The sequence below is a fragment of the Stegostoma tigrinum genome, chromosome 27 (assembly GCF_030684315.1).
Source record: "Stegostoma tigrinum isolate sSteTig4 chromosome 27, sSteTig4.hap1, whole genome shotgun sequence".
NCBI lineage: Eukaryota > Metazoa > Chordata > Chondrichthyes > Orectolobiformes > Stegostomatidae > Stegostoma > Stegostoma tigrinum.
Genome location: NC_081380.1, coordinates 42614845 through 42639200, shown reverse-complemented (window position 1 = coordinate 42639200; position 24356 = coordinate 42614845). Strand labels below are relative to the sequence as shown.

General features: G+C 39.0%; 1 protein-coding gene across 8 annotated transcripts in view; it reads right to left on the bottom strand.

The window, feature by feature from the left end:
* Positions 1–24356, bottom strand: part of vmp1 (vacuole membrane protein 1) — a 163163-nt gene that overhangs the window by 35591 nt on the left and 103216 nt on the right. For all 8 annotated transcript variants that reach the window (XM_048556798.2, XM_048556807.2, XM_048556800.2 and 5 more), the window contains one exon: positions 20856–20975. In XM_048556798.2, coding sequence (XP_048412755.1) covers positions 20856–20975 — 120 coding nt within the window. The remainder of the gene's footprint in view (positions 1–20855; positions 20976–24356) is intronic.

Genomic DNA, 24356 nt, shown 5'->3' with positions numbered 1-24356 from the left:
AAATCATATTGGCACATCTCAGATTCACTTCTAATGCAATTTAATACCTCAACACTGCACTTTGGAGTTCACAGCTATCTTATGTAGCAATGCTGCTGCCAGGCTGCCTTACACACTGGAAGAGACACCCATCTCACGTATCTGACTAAGATCCAGTTCAGGGGCCTTTGCTTGCTTTCTTAGTGCTCACTCACTTCAGATTCTTGGATGCTCACTACATCTGTCATGTCTTACCTTTTAATGCAGTCAGCCAGCCAGACAACTTGCCATGTTTGGCAGCAATGAACAGTAAAGGAATGGGCTGTCACCAGTCGGGACAGAGGATGAAATGTCCAGAGTGAGTGAATAGGAAGCATTTGGCAGGAAGGGTCAGTAGTTTTCAGAGTTAGATGGGTGACAGCCAGCAAGGGAAGATGCTGCATGCAATAAGGAGAGCGATAGACCATTAGCTCAAGTGGGAGGTGGGTGCAATGGCAAAGCTTGACTGAGTGCAAGGTAGCAGAGAGAACATGGTGACAATGGAGCTTGTTGGGCACAGACCCACCACAATGTGGACACCAAAGTGAACTGTGTAACTACTTCAAACCAGGTTGGTAGCAATATGACAGGGTGCAGCTGAGGTTTAATTATGGAACCTACAGCATGAACTCTGGAATGTCCCAATACTGATAAATGTTTTGTCAATGTGAGCTCAAGACGGCATGACAGCAGTGCAATAGTACATAATTAATGAGCTGGACAGCAAAAAATAACATGAAAGAAGCCGATAGACATCCATTTCTTTTATGAAACAAAAACAAAGTTGCTGGAAAAGCTCAGCAGGTCTGACAGCATCGGTGGAGGAGAAAACAGAGTTAACATTTCAGGTCCAGTGACCCTTGCTCACAATTTTTGTGAAAATTCAGCCCTTTTTTATATGGGGTTAATGCTACCTTTGGCTAATTGAAGAATAGAAAGAGAAAAACAGACAGCACTTTGTTGGTTATGCTTTGATTACTATATTAACATAGGTATTTTAAACAATAAAATTAACATATCTAAAAAGGAATCTTATGGTATAGACCATTAAACCTGTGCAATTAGATCATGATGGGTCCATGCTACATTCCCACTTAGCAACATTTGGTGAATTTCCCTTGCTCTTCTCACCAAACCAAAAAATAAAAACACCATTAATAACACTCCTGAAAATTTCAATTGTTCCAGCATATCCAACTGTTTGGGCCACAGAGTTTTAAATTTCCATTGCTCTTAATATGAGCAAAAACTGATTTTTCACTCACAACTGGGCTGCCCCTAACTTTAACATTATGCTTCTCGGTTCTAAATTTCCCTGCCACTTATATATTACCTCAAATTTGACTATTTGAAAACAGGTGATGTCCCTAAAGTGGACATTTTAAGCTTCCATAGGTGAATTTCTAACTATTATTCCAGTAAATTATTTTGCAATTGTATTGTTTGGCACGGTGCTACACCGGTACAACGTACCGACAACCAAGAGGATTTAGGAGTAGCAGCACATTCAACCCTTTCAGCCGCTCCACCATTTGGTAAGGTGATGGCTAGTTGATCAGTCATCAGCTTTGTGTGCCTATCTTTTCCAGTGATCCAAGCAATCCTTGACCCCACCTGACTCCACTTGACCCAAACCACTTCAAACGTGATTCCAAGGTTGCTGAGACAGTGGCCTGATCGAACAGCATATTTTTGTCGTGCTTTTAGTGCAATAATGGATCCCAAGATGCTTCACAGCAGCATTACAAAACACGATCCTCAGCCACACAAATCTACAAAAGATATTAGGTGAAAACTCGTTTTTCTATCCAACTTGTTGCATTGTTTCACAATTTTAAATACGTTTGATAGATCACCAGCTCGAAAATCAAAACACAGAAGCAATATAATCTAAGTTTACTTAACTTATCCTAATATACAAAGTCTTTAAGCTGCCGCATCACTCTGGTGACGTGTATTGCATATCATTACCAAAATAAGTGCATTGTGATTCACATTAAAAAGCATTAATAGCACTTCTTTTTTACGTAAATAATACTGCATCTCCTGCAGACTTTGAATCACAAAGAGGACGCACAGATCTGATGCACTGAACAATCTTTTTGTGGTACACCGACACTAATAAACACTATTGGCAAGGATGAGTTGATGCCCTGCTGCTAAACCTGAAACCCAATGCTTTTCAGGAAGTGCACAAGTCCACCTTGGAATCAATTTGCCCAGGAGTCTCCTTTCCTCTTCGGAATCTCAAGTCCGCCATTAGACATCTCACAGCTGAGATCAAATTTCAAATATATAATGCAAGTGCTCTATCTCGACAGAATAATCAACCCAACATGTTGCATCAGTTGCAACAAATTCAATATCTAAATTTATGATGATTTTGCTGCCCAAAGGCAAAACCATTCATATCTAAGGCTGCATGTTGGATAGTATGCAAAGTTTTCAAATCTACCATGTGCAAAACAAAACTCAATGACACAAACCTGCCCCCATCCATGGAAACTATTTCAGTTATTCAAATATTTTTTAGCAAGTCATTCTGAACTAAAAGAGAACACGAGAAACCACACACCGCCAATAGTTGTAGTTACTAACCTTATACTTATGAGTCTAGTGTGTCCCAGTTGGCCAGATGTGTAATGTGTTGCTAACTGACTTGCAAGGCTTTGCTGAGTCACTCATCTTAATAGTCCTGAGACAATTAAAAGTACAGGTGCAAGAACTTCATCCCCTAAGTATACTATCATTCCATCAAAATGTTCTGCCTTAAAATAGGAATTCAGACCATCATAAGTAATCCTCTTTGCTGAATTAGTACTACAAGTGATTCATGTTGCAAATTGAAACATTTTATATTTTCATAACATTTTGATTACTTCTCCCAGATTGTTTCATTTTACAGAATGACTGATGTAGCAGATCTAACGTTGATTATTTTCTTCCATTCCAAAATCTGTGGTTTGTTCCACTTACACTAGAGAGAATAAATCCATGCAATAATCTGTATCATACATATTTATCAGTTTAAATGTATTTCTCAGGTAACGGAACATTTTAGGACTATTATTAAGTACTGAAGCATTTCACTTCCAGTTCAGTCTCAGTAATCTAATCTTTGACTTTTTCTTAAGAGTACAACTTGAAGGTCATCTAACCTCGATGAAAAATTTTTGTTTTTGTCTCTATTGTTAGAAGCCTAAAAATGTGTTTAAACTGCAAAATGTTAATCAATCTTTATTCACAGGTGTTCAACTGCAACTATGAAGCTGCTCTCAGGGATTTTAAACTCTGTGCATCTAATGGCAGATGTTTCCTATCTGTATTTCTTCTTCCTCATTTCTTTCTCCAACTTTAAACAAGTATTTTCCCTTCTCTACTTTATAGCACATGCTAACAAGCCACTAAGTCCACACTTATCTAGGGAGAGAGGGAGAGGCACACACAAAGATTTAGAGAATACAGAGGAGGAAACAAAGCAATTATGATGAGATATAAAACTCCTGTATCACCTTCAATGACAAGGTAAAGATTAAACTGGTTATGCGTTTATTGTATAGGTGGAACCAGCATCTTCTTGTTTCATGCTTGAACATGTTAGTGCATTCAGTTAATTATCCTTTCTCTTATAATTAAATAAGAATTTAGAGTTATGGCGTACACATTTGCTTAACATCACCTCATGATAGAAGGAATGAGAAAGCATTTCTACTCTTCGAGGTTCCCCCTTTAGGTCTTCCGATTTGTTCATACATTCTATTCACTGCGCAGCTCAGCCATTCAGATTAGACTTTTAGATTTTAGAATTGTCACATGTACTCCAATATACGAATAGAGAAGAACAACGAAAAGAGTACAAAGTCACCATTGTCCAGCGCCATTTTGGTTACACATTAGATTACAAAACCAGAATTTAAAAAATAAAACCGCATAAATGAAGGAAACAAAGTCAAAAGGATTGAGAACTGTCCAGATATTTCAAGTCTTGAGACTTATCTCCGATCTCCTCCTGCTGCTATCGCCACCTCCAATCCTATTACTATCAATGATGCAAGAATTTTACAGTTTGACTCTGATCTATAATAAATTAAGCAACATTAGAGAAGATGGTGGTCACAACACCACCAGTCTCAGTCTTTTTATTAGATTTGCTAGTTCAGCGTCACCACTGGAAAGTACATTCATGGCAAGAGGGTGATACCAATTGTGATTCTTCACCTCTCTAATTATTCTTGCTGCCCAAGTTAAAACACAAACATCTTGGGAAAATTGACAATGTGGGACAGCCAGGTTGAATAAAAACTGAAACAACTGTGGATGCTGTAAATTAGGAACAAAAGCAGAAGTTGCTGGGAAGCTCAGGTCTGGCAGCATCTGAGAAGAAGTTAACCGGGTCCGGTTATCCTTCCTCATAACTGTTCTTCTGTTTTTGTTCCTGAATGTGACCATAGTTTAACGGTGAAACAATGCCTCAAGGAGAAGGAAAATTGAGGGGAAAGAAATTTACCTATCTTGAAGGACTCTGATATCCACCAAAAAGTAAATTAATTGTGGGTGTAAACATTCACAAAATCAATTTGAAAAATAAAATCTGATAAACAAAAGAATATTTTCTGTAACAAAAACAAAGGCGGGCTGGCAGCATCTGTGAAGGAAAAAAACAGTTCACGTTTCGGGTCCAGTGACTCTTCCTCAGAACTCATGTTCAGCAACTGCTTTTCCAGCAACTTTGTTTTTGTTCCCAATTTACAGCATCTGCAGTTCTTTCTGGTTTTTAACTGAATATTTTCTGTATTTTTTTTTAGCAATTCCTTCCATCCACCAATTGGTTTTTTTTTCACATTGGAGTACAGGCTTGAGACCTAAGCCAGGTTTGTGTCAATATAATTCCTTAGTCATTTGTTAGACTGTGGAAGACCATAGCTATAACCCTTTGTTTTCCTCCAGCTGAATGCTTGGCCTCGTAATTTCTTCATCCAGTACATCACTGAATTAAGCAGACAACAGGCCATGAAGCCAAAATATTAGCTCTGCATCACTTTATAAATGTTCCCTAACATGTTGAGCTTTGCAGCATTTTTTAAAAAATGATCCAAAATAAAGAAATAGGACTGCAATTGTCCAATCTGTAACAGCAGCGCAAGTGTTCTGCTATAGCGCAGTGACACTAACATGTTATAGCCTCTGATTTATCTTTTTGCATCAATATACACATGTATGCAGACACAAGAAAATATGGGCCCATCCATATAGGTCCATCAAATGGACTTTGAATGCATGTCTCCGTGATCTTAAAAGTGAATGCTGATGCCATCCATATAACTAGGGGAGAGTACTAACAAGAACAAATTTGCTCCTTTGTGCTGGGAAAGGAGAGCTGTGAGCAATGAAGGGAGGAGATGATCCTACATCGACATTTTTATTTGGAATGGAGTTCCAGGATTTTGACCCAGCAATAAAAGTAAAGGAGCAACAAAACAGTGAATCAATCTTAGAAAAAAGGATAAAATATCAAAACTGCCAAGTGCAACTGGTGAGCCTTGCCTGAACAAAGTGTGACATCAAATTTCACAATGGCTAATGGCCAAGTCAATTTTTATTTTTAGATGAAGAATATTAGCACCATTAAAAGAACGATAAAGTAACTTTTAAATTCAGGCTGGTCTGAAGTGATAGCATATCCACAGCCTTGTAAATTTTTAAAATAAGAGAAAATTCTAGGCTGAAAAGGATCCAGGGAGCAAGACTTCAGGAAACACAACTGTCAGAAGGCAACAGTACAAGGAAATTGTGTTCTGCAAAGTCCAGTGATGGGGTTGTTCCAGACAAGTAATATACTTTATTTAATAGCAGGAAACCTTCTTATGGCCTTGCTGATGCAATCTCACCACAGAAGTTCCAGCTAACTACTATAAACTTCTAAAGTCCACGTTGACAAATTCTTGAACAACTTTGTGGTTAGAGGAAGCTAGTTTTGTTCTGACTCATCCCTGTCCAAAAGGTTACTGGAAATGGAGGAGATTTCACAGAAGTCACGTGATCCTCCTAGACAAAACCACACTTCATAGGGTGCAGCAAAGGTTCAGAGAATGCTCCAAAGTTACGCATACTGCAGCTGTTCCTTATTAACTAAAACAAGTAACTCAGTTCATCTTGCGAGTTTTCAAAAGTGCTTGCCAAATGAACAAGAACATTCCAAGTTTCACAAAACATCATTATCAATATAGATTCATAATTTCTTCTACACAACTATAAAACAACAGTTTCTGTTTCTGCTACAGATTTTCTTCGACTTCTTTTAAACATTATGGAACTCACACAGGGAACAAGCCACACTGTCACCTGTACCTAATAAAACAGTATAAGCCACAGATCATCTTAAATAATTAAGTATCAATGTTTAGATTTTAAACACTTTCAAAAATTAAATTGAAAGTGTTTACAATTGTGGAAATCTGAGGAAGTTCATTTGACACAGGATTGAAATTGGATTGAAAGGGCGCAGAAAAGATTTGCAAGATCATGGCCAGGGATGGACAGTTTGAGCTATAGGGAGAGGCTGAACAGGCTGGTGCTATTTTGCCTGGAGCAACAGAGGCTAAGAAGTAACAGTGTGGAGCTGGAGGAACACATCAGGCCAGGCAGCATCAGAGGAGCAGGAAAGCTGACATTTTGGGCCAGGACCCTTCTGAAGACCCAAAACATCAGCTTTCCTGCTCCTCTGATGCTGCCTGGCCTGACCTGTTCCTCCAGCTCCACACTATTATCTCAAACCCCAGCATCAGCAGTTCTTACTATCTCAGAGGCTAAGGGGTGATCTTATAGAGGTTTATAAAATCATCAAGGAACATGGATAGGGTGAATATCCCAGGTAATTTTTCCAAGGTAGAGGACTCCAAAACTAGACGGCATAGAAGAAAAAAGGCACAAGGGACAACTTATTCATGCAGAGGGTGGTGCATGTATGGAATGAGTTGCCGGAGGAGTCACGAGTAAGAGAATGATATCTCGTTCTAAACCTTTAACTAACATGTTTCAGGTCACACATTTCAGCTAATGACCAGATATTCTTCCACTGCCTGTGGGACGTGATGCACATTACTGATGCTTACACATGTATAGAAACTTGTCAAATGTCACACAATGCCAAATCACTTACCCCCTACAAGTGCTCTACATGGGTTTCAAAAACTGATTTGAGATTCTGAACATTTTTTTAGCCGGTCGGAAAGATTTTGCACTAGTTCCAAAGACACTTTGTGGAGGAATTGCATTTTGAAGGATGGTGGAAAAAGGAACTTACTTCAAACATTGTGTACTTATCTAGAGTGACATTTGAAGTTCACTGGGGGCATTGGAGATTTTTCTTAAATAAGATTTTCCAGAAAGCACATGACTGATGATAACTGTTTGCTGGTCTGAAAGTCCTCCTGGGTCTGAGTTTTGACTAGAGAAAGGCTTGGAGACCTGGTTCATTTGCAGAAAAAGCATGTTAAGAACCAGCTAAGTTGATCTCTTCCATTTCTGAAAATAAAGCCCTTTACATCAGTTTTGGGTGAAAGACATTTGTCTTTTTGAAAGAGTGATTGAAAGATGATCTCAAAATTGCTGTGTCTACAAGATTTCAAAGACAACCATCCATGATTAGTGACTTGCTCCTATGTGTCAGAAAATCAGGGCAAAAAGCTTTAGAATATTCTGTGCCTTATCCTTCTACCTTCAAGAACAAGCCATTAGTTTTTTATTTTCAGAATGCCATTTACTGCGGAGAAAATCTCTCTTGGCAAAGAGGAGAAAGATAATGTTTTTGGAGATAAGGCGACATAAGCATTTATGCTTCAAGATTGTGAGGTAACCAATTATTGGATCTTTATTGAGTAAGTTTTGTTTTGCTAATAAACCCCATAATTGTGTGAAGAAATCCAGTTAATAGATTTTATTTTGTTTAGCAACTGATATATATGAAGGCATTAATACATCAACTTAGCAACTGGAAAAAGTATCTTTTAACTTATATTACAAACTGTGGAGTAGTGGGACAAGGATAACGGTGAACTTCTCCAGCCTACAATTTAAAATGTGACTTTAGTCCAGAGCTTTTTATGGCCAATTTTCTTTGAGCAGATTCCTGCTGGAGTACCATCGTAAGGACTACAGCAGATCTCAAACATTTTGCCCAACTTGCTACATTTTGTGCACAAGTCCAAGACTGAATTTTGGCCAGCTACATAACCACTGACAATATCACAGGCAAATTTAAACCGAAAGATCTGCAAGAAGCTGTAAATCAGAAACAAAAACAAAAACAAAAGTTGCTGGAAAAGGTCAGCAGGGCTGGCAGCATCTGCAAAGAGAAATCAGAGTTAATATTTCAGGTCTGGTGACCCCTCCTCAGAACTGAAACCAGGAGCATTATCAAAAATTATAGTTTCTCCTCAATTGGTGCCTTCAAAAAACTATGAAGTATGGCAATTTACAAACAAAAATCAAGGTAACTTCCTTAAACAAACAATTTACCAAAGGCTTTGTCAAGGTTCCACATAGGAGACCGATAAAGAAGATAAAAGTACACAAGATCCAGGGTAATCTGGCAAATTGGATTCAAAATTTGCTTAGTGGTAGAAGGCTATTGGTGTGACTGAGGTTTGTGTCCACTGATGTACCACAGGGATCAGTGCTTGGTCCCTTATTATTCACAATATCTATATCTATATCTGTAAACAATATAAAGAAAACACAGGGCGGGGAAATGGGACAAGTCAGTTTGCAGATGACACAAAGGTTGGGTTGTTGACAGGGAGGTTTTAGCATTTTAAGTTTAATGAAGATGCTGACAAATTGGTCAAACAGACAGATCTGCGACAAATGGCATCTAAGTCTGAAGTAATGCACTTTGGAAAAATTAACAGGACATGGGAGCAGAATGAATGGCAGGATACCAGGGGGCTGAGAGGATCAAAGGAATCTTAGGATTATTGTCTACAGATCCCTGAAGATAGCAGGACAGGTAAATAGTGTGGTTAGAAAGACATAGGGACACATGTCTTTATCAGTTCTGGCATGGATTAAAAGAACAGGCAGATTTTGCAGAACCTGAAGACGACTTTGGTTAGCTTACACAGTAGTACTGTGTGCAGTTCTGGTCATCAAGCTACAGGAAGGAAGTGATGAACTAGGGAGGATACAGAGGTGATTTACCAGGATGTTGTCGGAGATAGAGCAGTTCAGCTATGAAGAGAGACTGGATAAGCACAGGTTTTCTTTGGCGTAGTGACGGCTGAGAGGGGATCTGATTGAGGTGTACCTAAAGGGCATGGACAGGGAGAATAGAAAGCAGTATTCCCCTTAGTCAAAAGCTTAATAACAAGAGGGCATACTTTTACAGTAAAAAAAACAGGAGGTTTAAAAGGAATTTGAGGAAAAGGTTTTCATGCAGGGGCAGGTGAGAATCTGGAATGCACTTCCTGTGAGGGTAGTTGAGGTAGGAAGCCAAATAACTTTTTAAAAAGTACTTGGACGAGCACTTGAAATGTTGTAATAGTCAAGGTTACAGGCCAAGTGCTGGAAAGTGCATCTACTGCAGAGCTAGAGTAGTTTGTGTAAATGCAGACTCAATGGGCCAAAGGGACTTTCTACATTGTATGACTGAATGATTCCATGATTAATTTTCAAGTTGTCATTTAGTAATACACACTGCGAGCACAGCTGAAAAACATTTGTTTAATAATTTTTGTCTCACACTCATCATGACAATTCACAAGAATACCGATTTAAGGGGCAAACCAGCATGAACACTGCAAGTGGACTCTGATTGGTAGAGATGTTGCCATGGAGGATGTATTAGTTAACAGTGACAACCTGGCAGTTAATGGTCTTTAAATTTTAAACCAGGCAGTTTGACTCTGATTGGCCCTGAGAAATAAATCAGCAGATGACTCTTATTTTGCTGAATTGAAAAAAGGCACAACGTATGTGCATGTTCTTTCCGTCTGCAAAGAATAGGGCTCTATGTATCAGTCCGAGGAGTTTCAGTAAGTAAATGTGTCACACTGAGTCCAAATAACAATTCTAAATTGGTTTTCAGGGCAAGTCTTCATACCCGCAGATGAATACAAAGCAAATGTTGTCCAAATGAAGAATCGATCCAATGTCAGATACTACGTTGCAGTTTTGCAAGTTCGGGCTGCTTAGGTATAGACAGTGCCATATTTGCTGCATAAAGCTGAGATGATATGCTCTTTGATAAATAACCTTCAGTCTTTGGGGAGTACAGACTTGCACCTGGCATTACACTAGTACTGAAATTCATAGACCACATTACTCATTTGTGAGGCAAGCAAAACATCTCTGGCTGGAAAGTCGTATTCTGTTAGTGACAAACACCACCTCTGTTGCGGCTGCATTGCAGCAGCATGATACAGCTTGCCTCAGTTGTTGCTCAGACTTTTGAAATCGCTTATCTGAGGTAGTCGGGGAATTTTTCAGGATCAAAAATGACTGCTTTAGGGCCATGAGTTTGTGCAAAGTACATTGAGAAATTATCTGATCAGATAACCATTATCCCGCAGAATAGCTTTCAATGCTGTATTTCAATTTCAAGCTTGCACAATGAACAAATGGTGCTCAAGTATACTTACAAATTTACCAATACAGCCAATCCCGTAGCACGTGGAATTGTAGTACCTCCAAAATGTACACTGTTGGCTTTACTGCTTTTTGTTATTTATTTAATAACTTGGGTGTGAATACAGGAGGTATGCTTAGTAAGTTTGCAGATGACACTAAAATTGGGTGTAGTGGAAAGCCTAGAACGTGTTCTCAGGATACAATAGGACCTTGATTAGATTAACTGATATGCTAAGCGGTGGCAGATGGAGTTTAATTTAGATAAGTGTGAGATACTGCATTATGGTCAGGCAAATCAGGGCTTAAACTAAGTGGCAAGGTCCTGGGGAGCATTGCCAAACAAAGAGACCTTGGAGTGCAGGTTCATAGTTACTTGAAAGCAGAGTTGCAGTAGACAGGGTAGTGAAGGCTGCCATTGATATACTTGCTATTATTGGTCAGTACATTGAGTGTAGGAATTCAGAGGTCATTTTGCAGCTGTACAAGTTACACCTCTTCTAGAATACTGCACTCAATTCTAGTCTCCCTGGTATAGGAAGGATGTACATAGAATCCCTACAGTGTGGAAGCAGGCCATTTAGCCCATTGACCCGCCAAAGAGCATCCCATTCAGACCCACCCCATTGCCACAACACTGCATTTTCCCTTGGTTAACCCACCTAGCCTAAACATACCCCAGACGCTATTGGCAATTTAACACAGCCAACCCACCTCACCTGCACATCTTTGGGCAGGAGGAAACCAAAGCACCCGGAGGAAACCCATACTGACATAGGGAGAATCTGCAAACTCCAAAAAGTCACCCGAGGTTGGAATTGAACCTAGGCCCCTGGTGCTGTGAGGCAGCAGTGCTAACCACTAAGTCACCATGCCACCCATGTTGTTAAACTTGAAAGGGCTCAGAAAAGATTTACAAGGATGTTGCCAGGGTTGGAGGGTTTGAGCTATCGGGGAAGGCTGAATAGGTGAGGGCTATTTTCTCTGTTAGTGTTGGAGGCTGATGGATGACCTCACAGAAGTTTAAGAGATCATAAAAACTGAAAGAACTGCAGATGCTGTAAATCAGGAACAAAAACAAAGTGGCTGGTCTGGCAGCATCTCTGAAGGAAAGAAACAGAGTTAATGTTTCAGGTCCAGTGGTCCTTCATGATGGGCATCAATAAGATGAATAGCCAAGGTCTTTTTCTCAAGGCAGATGAGTCCAAAACTAGAGGACATAAATTTAAGGTGAGAGGGGAAAGATTTAAAAGGCACCTGACAGACAACTTTTCCACACAGAGGGTGGTGCGTATATGGAATAAGCTGGAGGAGAAATTGGAGGTGGCTGGTACAGTTGCAGCATTTAAAAAGCATCTGGATGGTACATGAATAGGAAGAGTTTAGAGAGATGTGCGCCAAATGCTGGCAAACAGGACTAGAATTATTTAGGATATCTGGTCAACATGGAAAAGTTGGACTGAAGGATCTGTTCTGTGCTGTACATTTCAATGACTGAGCGAAGGTAGGTGTGTGGTAGCGAATCTTCACATCCAAGCATTATAAGATTGGCCTTATTAAAAATCTCATAAATAAGGCTCATGCCATTTGTTTAACTTTCAAGCTTGATACTGAAATAAGGCACAAAACCATCCTGCTGGATAATGGCTACTCTAATCAGATTACTATTTGCTGCATATTGTGCAAATTCAGAAATAGCCACAAAACAGTCACCTTGGCCCTGAAAAGTGCCCAGCATCCGTCCAATTACCTGGGAAGCGTAAAGTATCTCTATCATTTCAGAAATTGATGGAGCTAGCTATTCCAAAAATGCTATTATCCACAAGCAACGTGGGCGTAGTTTTCCATTAATCCTGAGTGGTCAATAAGTTATATGAACAACCAATTCAGGATTGTCAATCAGGCTTAACGTAAGGCACATTTTCATGCATTGGATGCTACAATAATAATATAAAGGGCTCTTTCGTTTGTAGGTAGAAGGAACACAAACATGTCCTGCATTTGTTTCAATTGAATAGAACAGGTGAAAGCTGGTTCTTTACGCAGAGCAATGCCTTGACCAATAGAATTCAACCTCTTTCTATTTAAGATTTAAGCAAAGCCTGAGTTTGAGCTTAATTTATTGTTGTCACACATGCGGAGATAGTGGAAAGTGTTGGTATACATGCAATACAGGCGCACCGCACCAGACAAAGTGCATCAGGGTAGCAGAACAGTGTGTCGAATACAGAAGGTGCAGAGAAAGAGATCAACATCTGAGGTCCGTTCAGAAATCTGGTAAGAGGGAAGAAGCTGTTCCTGAATTTGTTCAATACGTATTCAAACTTTTACGTTTTCTGCCCAATAGCAAAGGGGTGTAAGAGAATATAAATGGGTTGGCAGGGGTCTTTGATTATGTTGGTTGCTTTCCCAAGGAAGTATAGATGGAGTCAATGGATGGAAGGCCAGTTTGCATGATGGACTGGGCTGCATTCACTGCTCTCTGTAGTTACTTGCGGTTTTCAAAAAAGCAGTTGCCATAATATGTTGTCATTGTCAAGAACCTGCAGGGTAACACATTTACCAGAGCCCACTTATTAACCAATCAGCATTCTTTTCTCACGCAGTATGAACGCTTGTTTTCTCCCTAAGTTTATATTCATGCAAAAAGCCCTGATGAGGGCAAGATGAAAAGCTTCAACAGGTGTATTTTTAAGCATTAGTGATAGTTAAAATTTTGCAAGGGTCCAGAATTGCCAAAGTTAAATGCAAAGTGTCACAGGTTGTAACTAGTCATTTTGACATTGAAAGGCATGAGAGAAAAAGTGACGCAAACAAAAACAAATTGCTGGAAAAGTTCAGCAGGCCTGGCAGCATCTGTGAAGAGAAATCAAGTTAACATTTCAGGTTAAGTGACCCTTCTTGAGAGCTGACAAAATGTCACGGCTGGCAGCAGGGAAGTACATAATTTAAAGACTGTTAAACCAATAGCCCATTTGGGACTGGGTGTGAATTCTAGTGAAATTAGTTGGAATTTTACAAAGAAAAAGCTACTCTTTTGAATTATCATTTGTCTTAATGCTGTCCTGAAGTTCAATAATTCAAAAATGTGGACTGAATGTCAACTTTTCAGTCTGACATACTAGCGTTTTAAAATTTTTTCTTCAAAATAAACTACTTTTTAAATGGATGAAGCAGACTCTTTTGAGGGCCAAACACGTGTTATAGATCTCATTTTGTAAGTTTTGGATACTGGAGAGAAATTCAGCAGAGATACTTCCAGACCAACAAAAGGTCTGTTTACCCTAACTGTTTGCTTTCTTCTGTAGTACTTAGACAATGCTCAGTTTCTCAGGCAAGTTGGAGCTGGCTTTCAAAGTGACATTGCTCTCAATCTTGTTCCTTCAAGCAACTTGTATTCATTCATGAGATATGGGTTTTGCTAGCTAGGCAAGTATTTATGCCCACGTCTAGATGCCCTTCAATGTAAATTAAAGGACATTAAATATTAAATTTACCATTCTTCCACAAAATCAGATAAACCGCAGTTGTGATGTTTGGTGTCCGATTTAATGCACTGATAGTTCCTACGGACATTGAAAAATGCAAATGCTTTTATTTTAAATATACAGGTACTTGAGGAGACATTAGGTTAAATACCCTGAGAATACTTCCTCTTGATGGGAGGCAAACCAGCAAGCAAAGAATAAGCAGTGGTAGTAGGAGCTGCTGATGCTAGAGAATCTGAGATAACACGGTATGAAGCTGGATGAACACAGCAGGCCAAGCAGCAGAGGTGCAGCAAAGAATAAGCAGTCTCCTTTTTAAAACAGAAATGAAGCAAACTTGTTTTTTCTCAAAGGGTTGTTGCAGTATGGAATTTTCCTTTGCAGAAGGTGGTGGAAGCTGCGTCTCTAAATATATTCAAGACAGAGTTCTGTAGATTTTTGCTCAAAGAATAGTCAAGGGTTATTGGGGCTATATGCAAAAATGGACCAGAGACCACAAGTGGCTAGGATCCCTCCGAGTAGAGGAGCAGGCTTGAAATACTACGCCCTGCCACTATGTTCTCTGGTGGCTACGTTTCCTTGACAGCCAAGACTTGAGTAATAACACAATAAATAAGTTGCCAAAACATTATTCAAAATGTTCAGGTAGAAAGTTAGTTGCCTGAGGTACTTTGAAAACTTGTAACTTTAAAAAAACTAATTTTCAAGAAAAAATTGTAAACATATTATAGGTCAAGATGATAAAATTCATGGATTTGCAGGCAATTCTAAAGTTCCTGTTTTTCAATATTGATAAATATTGTTGGATAAAATAACTTTCCTTCCAATCCATTAGTACAGAAGGGTTTAAGGTAGTCAGGACAAAGTTTGAAATTGTAATGTATAACTTGGATACACAAATCAACAGAAATTTACTTTTGCGGGCTATTTTCAAAATCACTTTTCTTCTTAACTCCTTTAGCCTTCCCCATCATTTAATGACCACCTTTTTGGGACTATGGGCTACAAATGGAAAAAAAAAATACTGCTTTAAACCAAGGAAGCTGTGTTAGAAGATTTTTGCAGTTTTATAAACAAAATTACCAGAGCACACTATGAATTATATGTACAATGTCATCTTACTGAATCAATGCGTGAGAACTCCAGACAAATTGACACCACCTGTATCTGTAGCAATTCTGTCCAAAGGCAGGTATTTGATTGGCTTTTCAATTGCCATCAGTTGATGTGGGTTCCGGAGAGCTCCACATAGTAACAACCTCTTGATTGGCTCCTACGTAGGTGGCTACAACCTTGAGTATATAATATAACAGAAACATCCAGATTGTGAAGTTAAAACACAGTCATCTCTCTCCTCCTTTTGGATGGAGAACTAAAAGAAAATCCAGCGGCTAGCCACTCTTTTTCACCTTCCTTCAGTAACATTTTCTGTTTGCAAAATCCAATGCTGAAAGGGGTGAAAGGGTAAACCTCCTTCAGGATATTGAAAGAACAAATTCACAACCAGCGATTCAGCGTACCCACACCTCTTGTCATCAGTACAAAGTCAGAAGGCATCAAAAGAAACCGAAAGAAAATAATTCTTTCCAGTCTATGGTCTGAACTGGTGCTATCAGTGTTTCTTCTTCACTCATATAATTAATGTCTTGTTCATCTTCGTGTCCCTGTCTTTATGCGACTAGGAATTCTTTTAAATGGATAAAGTTACATAGTTATAAATTAGCAATTCAACTTTACTTGTTGCCATTGGCTAAAAACAGTTTGAGTGATGTTTCTGGTAAAGAGGAAAAACTTATGTCTGCATACTCTTTTAACCCAAATTAGACAGTTAGGTAAAATTAGGCAATTTGGCTGTTTAATCAAATTTTCACATCTGTGACAATTCTGGGCATGGTTGGGCTTCACTGTCAGCACATCTCCCAAGTTGTGACTATCCAGGAATCCTCCATTTTGTTCTATTATTTATGAAAGACTTGCTTAAATTAGAACAGCTGGGGGAACACTGCCAGCAGAGGAGCAGGAAAGCTGACGTTTCAGGTTGGGACCCCTGTCCAACCCGAACCATCAGCTTTCCTGCTCCTCTGCTGCTGCCTGGCCTGCTGTGTTCATCAGCTTCACACTGTGATCTCTGACTCCAGCGTTGGCAGTTCTTAGTATCTCTGAATTAGAACAGCATCTGATTATGACTAATTAAACAGGAATCTGCATACTTTCCTTCTAAACGCTGTTTTATGCACTCTCCTATTAGCAACAGACTGCTTTTGCTCCAATAATTTTCTTTAGATTAGTTTCCCACAGATTCTTCCCCTCAAGTTCCAGTGGTTACCTTTTCCAGGTGACACATACAGGCAGATACGATTTACATTGCTTTTTGCTGCCATCATTCCTTCCCAGTCAACTGAAGTAACAAAGCTGCAAAAAAAAACCCATCAAAATAGACCTCACCATCCTAACTTATAAGCACAACTAGCCTAGCTTAATCACAAATTTGGGAGGTACATTTCTAGGAAGAATGTTAATCAGGACTGATGGCAGTAATAAAATACATAAATCATATCTGCACAAATTAATTTTAAGAACTCTGACTCATATAAGATATGACAGTATCAGTGCCACATGTATGCTTTTGGGGTTTAGTCATCTTGTGAATGTTTCATTGTTCATCTCAACATAACGGGCAAAACCCATTATGCGCAATCTTAACACAACATGCAGTAGCCAGATGAGTAATTTAATCCCTTGAGTTTATGCAAAGGTAACCTATAATGAAGAAACACTTAAAACATACTCATTTTACGACTGCATGCAAAATCAAAAAGGAAACACCCCTTCCTGAAGTTGTTTGGGCAAGTCTTTTTCATAACAAAAAGGAAAGCTCTAGCTTGTCAGAAACATCGGTTACTGAGCTCCAATTATACCTCAAACAAGTTAAGGCAGTCATTAAAATGTGACCGACCTGTTGGACAACATTCCAGATTTTCTCCTTTGGTTTTTATCAAACATCTGGCTCACCTGTAGCAAATGTTGGGTGAAAAAGTTTGTTCTGACTAAGTTTTGTGGGAAGGGACGATCAGACCAGTTTCTACTTTCTATTACCATCAGGAAACCTGTTTGAAGCTCGAATGCATGGGAAGTTAGTCCTAGGCTTGTCAATGATAATCCACAATCAAGTAACTCGGTGCTACTCAGTCTAGGTTGACGTATGCAGATTGGCCACTTTATGATACAATAGAGCAGACTCAGTATTATTTTTTTCCTTTATTCATTCATGGTTTGAGGGCAATGGCTAGGCCAGCATTTATTGCCCATCCCTAATTACCCGGAGGGCAGTAATGAGTCAACCACATCGCTGAGGGTCTGGTGTCACATGTAGGCCAGACCAAGTATGGATGGCAATTTCCTTCTCTAAAAGAAGATGAGTGAACCAGATGGGTTTTCAGATAATCAGCAATGGATCCATGGTCATCGAGACTGTAAATTTCAGATATTTTATTGAATCCAAATTCCACCATCTGCCATAAAAGGATTTGAACCCGTGCCCCTAGAACATTACCTGGGTTAGGGTTAGGGTTAAAATCCATGAGGGCATTGCCTCCATTTGGTTCCACCAAACTACAGTCCAGGAGCTAATATTTTAGGAGTGTGTGAAATAAAAGTAGCCAGTCCTAAAAGGTCTTGCAAAGTACAGGCAGTCTGAACTAAATTCCATTCTGGATACCAGTTCACAGCAAAAGCTGGCCGTGGTCAACTTTGGGCTGGATGCGAGTGGTTCAAAAAAATCTAAAAGCATCGTGAAAAACATAGACAACGTACATTTTAATTGCTGAAGAACTGTTTTTGGTTGTTACAGGAATGAAAGCATCAATAAGATCTGTTGAAATATCAAAAATCAGGATCAGTTCCAATTGAAAATTCATTCTAAACTCCCAAAACTCAAAAGAAATTAGAGATGGACTATTCACTCATTGCCCTTGCCAAGCACATCCACATCCTATGAACAAACGACAAAAACTCAGCAATATCTGAAAGGTAATTTCCATCTTGATCCCCATACACACTAATGTTCTGGAACTCAACTCTCAAGAAATTAAAACAAGACCATAAGATGTAGGAGCAGCATTGGCCATTTAGTTCATCAAGTTTGCTCTGCCATTAAGTGAGATCAGTGCTGATTGGATAATTCTCAACTCTACTGTCCTGCCTTTTCTCCATAACCTTTCATTCCCTCACTGATTAAAAATAATTAATATAATTAATGGCACTACTGCAGACGAACTGAGGCAAAGAACTTCACAGCCCTCGAAATTCCTCATCGGTATCTTAATTGTAGAGACTCCTTATTCTGAAGTTATGACCTCTGGTCCTCATTTCTACCACAATCTTTCCATATCTACCCTATCAAGTCCCCTAAAATCTTGTATATTTCAATAATTTTGTCTCATTCTCCAAATCTGGCATCAGCCTAGTCTGAGAGGCACTGAGGTCCGCAGCACAAGAAAATGCGCATCAGCTGTGCTGGTCAATAACAACTAAACCAGCAAACCAAAATAACAAAAACCACTTAACTTTTGAATCCAACTTCCTGCACATGCAACCTATGTGAACCTTCTCTGAGCTGTCTCAAATGCTAGTATATCTTTCCTTAGATATAGGTTGTATCTGGATGTGAGTTTGCTCGCTGAGCTGGAAGGTTAGTTTTCAGACGTTTCGTCACCATTCTAGGTAACATCATCAGTGAGCCTCCGACGAAGCACTGGTATTATGTCCCGCTTTCTATTTATATGTTTAGGTTTCCTTGGGTTGGTGATGTCATTTCCTGTTCCTTTTCTCAAAGGATGGTAGATTTGCTCCAAATCAATGTGTTTGTTGATGGAGTTCCGGTTGGAATATAGGTTGTCTATAGCCTATATTTTTCTCTTCCCCAGACCCGGAGCTGAACCAACATGGAAGATGAAGAGCGGTGAATTCTAACCATTTTGATGGGCTGAAAATGTGTTCATTGACACAATATATACATGTTGGGAGGTGCGGTATGAATGTTTCATTCACTCAACAGCTTTACTACATTCAGAAAAAATAATAATTCCTTGCATTTCAATACAGAACTAGACTAGTTACAGATGAGGAGCACTGTCCATGCGCTCCTGTTCGAAACATAAAAGCCAAATAAATGGCTGTCAGACTGGACTTCCCTTTAGAGTATGGTTATGGGATATCAGGAAAAGAGAATGGCATTAGCCACTTGGTTTAGTCAGTGCTGTCATTTCTTCATTTCAGCAGTCTAGGCATTTCTTCATAATGACAGGTCAGTGAATCGGCTCAAAAGTTTCTGTAAAACTTCTGTCAAGTGGCTACTGTCAACATTACAGAGGAAACCTTGCGTTATGGAATGCTCGTGTTAAAAAATATAGCTGGATTCTGTGGATGAGAAGCACCCAAAAAAGGTTCAAGATGACAAAATTGTACTAATTAACAAGGTATCAATTAAAACGTGCCACAGACATACTACTCAGAAAAAGTTATTTCATCTCAATGACCAGACAGACATACACACTGGCAATTTAAGTTAGAATTACAAAATCTGGCAGCCCAGAAAGCTGCCAAGTATCTCAGCTAACTCTCAAACAATGTGTTCATTTAATCCTCTCCCCTTCCCAAACTTTATTCATTTTGAAATAAATTTGTTTTGAACTCAAAGTTCTGTCATGGTATTACATTTGAAGCTTTATATATCCCAATGGTTCGCCACGTAAACTCCCTATCTAAAATGTTTGTTGATCTGTAAGTTAATAATTAAAAATGTAGATCAGTGTTGAAAACTGACCTGCGGATGCATTCTTAAACAAAAAAGAATCCAGCCGGTCTGAAATAAGGAAAGGACTTGAAGATGAGCGTGTAATTCAGCTGTGGTTTATAAAGTTGTGAACTAAAAGGAAGATAGTCAGATCTTTTAGGAGCATTGAACTAGAGCTTCAGACTCCAAAATGGTTCCACTTCATTTATCAGAGAACTTGTTTAGCATTTTACAACATATTCTACTTAACTTTTTAACCATTGGACCATATGACAAGATTTTACTTTCAGCTATTCCTATCCCATTAATAGCTGTTCTTTCCTCTCCAGTGTGAAGGTCTTGCTTCTTTCTTGTACAAGTTTTTTTTCTCTCTTTAAACAGTAACTTTCCAAATGTTAGAAATGGCGACATTTTCAGAAGATTAACATGTACAAATTATTACTGCTTTATAGTACTCTGCAATTGTTACTTTTGACCTAAAAATAACTTTAGTAGTCTACATGCTTTGATTAAACTTAACTAGACAGATTACAATACTACTGTTCTGATGCTGTCTGACCTGCTGTGTTTATCCAGCTCCACATTTATTGACTACAATACTTAAATCCTGGTTGTACCTCAAGTACAGGAAAGCAGAGCAAATTATACTTGCATCTGTAGTTTTATCACTTGTTAAAATAAAGACATAATTCAAGAAATTTTAAAGGTGGAATTGTAATTTCCTGGCAGCAATCCACTTCTGACCGTTGGTTAGTCAGCATTATAAAAAGCAACTACAGTCTGTAAACTAATAACTTTCCCAAGATTTAAACTGCTGATAACTCCAGTCTGAGACACTAGGAATCAGTTACTGGAATTGAGATAATTGCACAATTACTTCATTCAGTAAAAATCTACCCCATCCTATCCCCTCCTTCAACAAATAAACTCACCTCTGCATTCTGATCACGTTCCAGTATTTCCTCAAGCTCCTCATCTGTTTCTGTGCCTGACAGGCGAGCTGCTCGGGCCATGAAGTAGGGAGGTAGTTCTCCTATTGCAGTGCCAGCTCCCTGCAAATAAAAAGAAAGACTGATGATTCAAGAAATATATTTGTATATGTGCTTAAAAACATATGTGCCAAAACAAAAATAGCTTTCTTCACAATAACTGAAAGTATTCAGCTGGTTCAACATGAAGGATGTACGTACACATTTTATGTCAGAAATCAAAAATACAAAAACGCAGGGATAAAGGAAATATACAAATGTTTCAGATCTAATTTTTTTTTAAAAAGTTGGAAATGCACAGGTTAGCAAATAGTCTTACGCTCTCTTCCAGTTGCAGATCAACATTCTTGTATTTCCTATATTTTCCATTTTATATCAAACAGTCTAACATTCATATTGGTTTTAACTGGCAAGACATTCAAAGATTCCACTTAGATTTTGTAAATTTCTGATTTTCATAGAATAGAATAGAATCCCCACAGCGTAAAAACAGGCCTCTTGGCCCAACAAGTCACACCGACTCTCAGAGCATTCCACCCAGACCCATCCCCTAATCTACACATTCCTAAATGCTACGGGTAATTTAGCATGACTAATCCACCTAGTAGGCACATCTTTGGACAGTGGGAGGAAACTAGAGCATCCAGAGGAAACCCATAGACACGGGTCTGTGTGCAAACTCCATACAGACAGACAGACAGTTGCCTAAGGCTGGAATTGACCCTGGGGTTCCTGGTGCTGTGAGACAGCAGTGCTGTCCAAAAACACAAAGTTGGGAAGAGGCAATACTTGAATGATGACTATTGTTTCATATGTAGTGTCCAGAAATCTAGGTTAACGTTGTAAGGATTAGACAATCTGCTTTTAAAAAACCAAACAAAGGTTAATATTGAGAACCAAGAAACGAGTGACTTTAATAAATCGATAGAACAGTACAGCACAGAAACAAGCCCTTTAGCCCACTATTACTGCACTGACCATGATACCATTCTGAACTAAACCCAGCTGCCTTCACATGGTACTTTACCCTCCATTCCATGTGTCTAAATGCCTCTGAACGGTTGCTATTGTTATCTGCTTCTACCACTTCCCTCGGCAGCACGTTCGGTACCTACCATCCTCTGGGCAAGAAAACCTGCCTTGCGTGTCTCCTTCAAATGATCCCTACTCACCTTCAATGTATACACTCCAGTATTTGACATTTCCACTCTGGGAAAGAGACTCAACCATCCACTCAGCCTTTCACTTTATCAAACTTCTTCATCTGCATATTTACAGAAAAAAAAAGGATGCTCTAATGGAACATTCCCCAACCACAGGTTCAGACGAGGATCTATAAGCGGGTATGCCACTGGAGCGGAAAAAAAAACTACACACAAACAGTGAATTCTTTATTTGATGACTTAATATCTTTCAGTTGTTGTAAACTAATGGGCATTTAAAGAACTGTTGCCCTTTAGTTAGTCAAAACATCTTGGGATGCAAGTGTTTCTTGAAATATGTCACCATTTATAAGGGTGTGTGTCAATATTTGTGGAGAGGCCCCCACACAGAGAAGTTTAGAAAAACACTGCTGTAGGTGTAATTTTTGTTACTGGGTGGATGAAATCTTAAATATGGCATTTTGCAGCTATTACTGGCTACCAGCAGCATGTGGAAACAGCTCAAGTGGTTTCTGGATTGCAGTAACAATTCAATACAGCTTTTCATATACAGCATACAGATTGATTTATTTTACTGACTGCGTACAAATACACATTAGCCTTATGCTATGTACAAGTATAAAGATGCAGATTTTTACACCCATACTCTTCTACCCAGCCATTCCTCTCTTCCACAGTCTAATTAATCTCAATTTACTGTTGGGAGTTATCAATCGGAGGATGAACAGGATCTTTCAGATCCCAGAGGAACTGGACGACCCAAACATAAGTTTCCACCAAACACAACAAGTCTATAGTAATCTGTACACAAAACAAGAACTTCTATGAATTCATACAATCTGCAACAGAATATTTTCAAATCATCTTCAATGTACAGAAAGGTTTTTTTTCTGTTGAGTGTTTTATTCATTAAATCCAAGTAAGATGGTTTATAATTAATGTCCCTCAGCCAGGTTGTCCAAGACCGTAAATTTACCGTTTGGAGAATAATTAGTGATCTTCAGATCATCAAGTGCCAATATGCTGTGCCCAGTTACAAAGAGGAGTTTATTTTCTTTAAAAAAATTACATTCAAGAACATTTCTACAAATTTGGAATATTTTAGGTGTTAACACAGATTGAGTCACTAAGAATTGATCCCATTTATCACAGACATTTCACTGATCCATTGAAGCAACAAACTTTGGCATAGAATTATGTACAAAATTGACCCAATCTGCATTAACATCTGTCCCTATTGTCCCAGAATAGGCCAACCGCTAGGATTTGGATTTATTATCTAAACTGACATTCCAGCATAGCTTATTAGGGAATGATGCACTGTTATAGTTCATTAGATTTATGATTAGAAGTAGATCAATCAGCACATCACTGCTCTGAACGCATGAGATATGGCTGATCTGGTCATTCTCAACCCCACTTTTTCTTGACATTTCCCCGTCTTCACTGCCTTTTTCCTCCAGCCCTTGATTACCTTACTGGTTAAAAATTTGCCTATTTCAGCCTTGAATATATTTAATGATCCAGCCTCGGAAGCCCTCCGGGGTAAACAACTCCACAGATCCACTACACTCCGCGAATTACTTCCTCATCTCTCTTAAATAGACAACCCTTATTCCGAGATCCTGCCCTCTGGTCCTATATTCTCCTACAAGGGGGAAACAACCTTTCAGCATCTACCCTATCAATTTGAAACTGAACATTTGAGTGGCACCACGGTTAGCACTGCTAATAGCTCACAGTACCAGGGATCCAATTTCAATTGTAACCTTGGGTGACTGTGTGGAATCTGCATATTCTCCCCATTTCTGCATGGGTTTCCGCCAAGGGCTCAAGTTTCCACCCATAGTCCAAAGATGTGCAGGTTCAGTAGATGGCCATGATAAGTTTACCCGTTGTGTCCAGGGTATTCAGGCTGTGTGGCTAGGCAGTGTCAGGGTGGGATGCTCTTCAGACAGTGAGTGCAGACTCGATGAGCCAAACAGCTTCTCTCTGCACTGTATGGATTCTAGGATTCTAAAATTGTAGCTACCATGTGTTACAGGTATGCATTAATTGCTACATTTGAACTTGCATTTAGCAACAAATTACACCCTTCACACAAATATAAGTAATCAAAAACATTATTTCATAGCACAGAACTTCAATGCTTGTAAATCATTACATGTTGTGAAAAAATGGTAAATTGTAACATTAGAGAAATCACAAAATGTTATAGATTACAAGATGAAGCATAATCAAGTTTGCTAATAATGGAGACAACAGGACACACAGACTAATG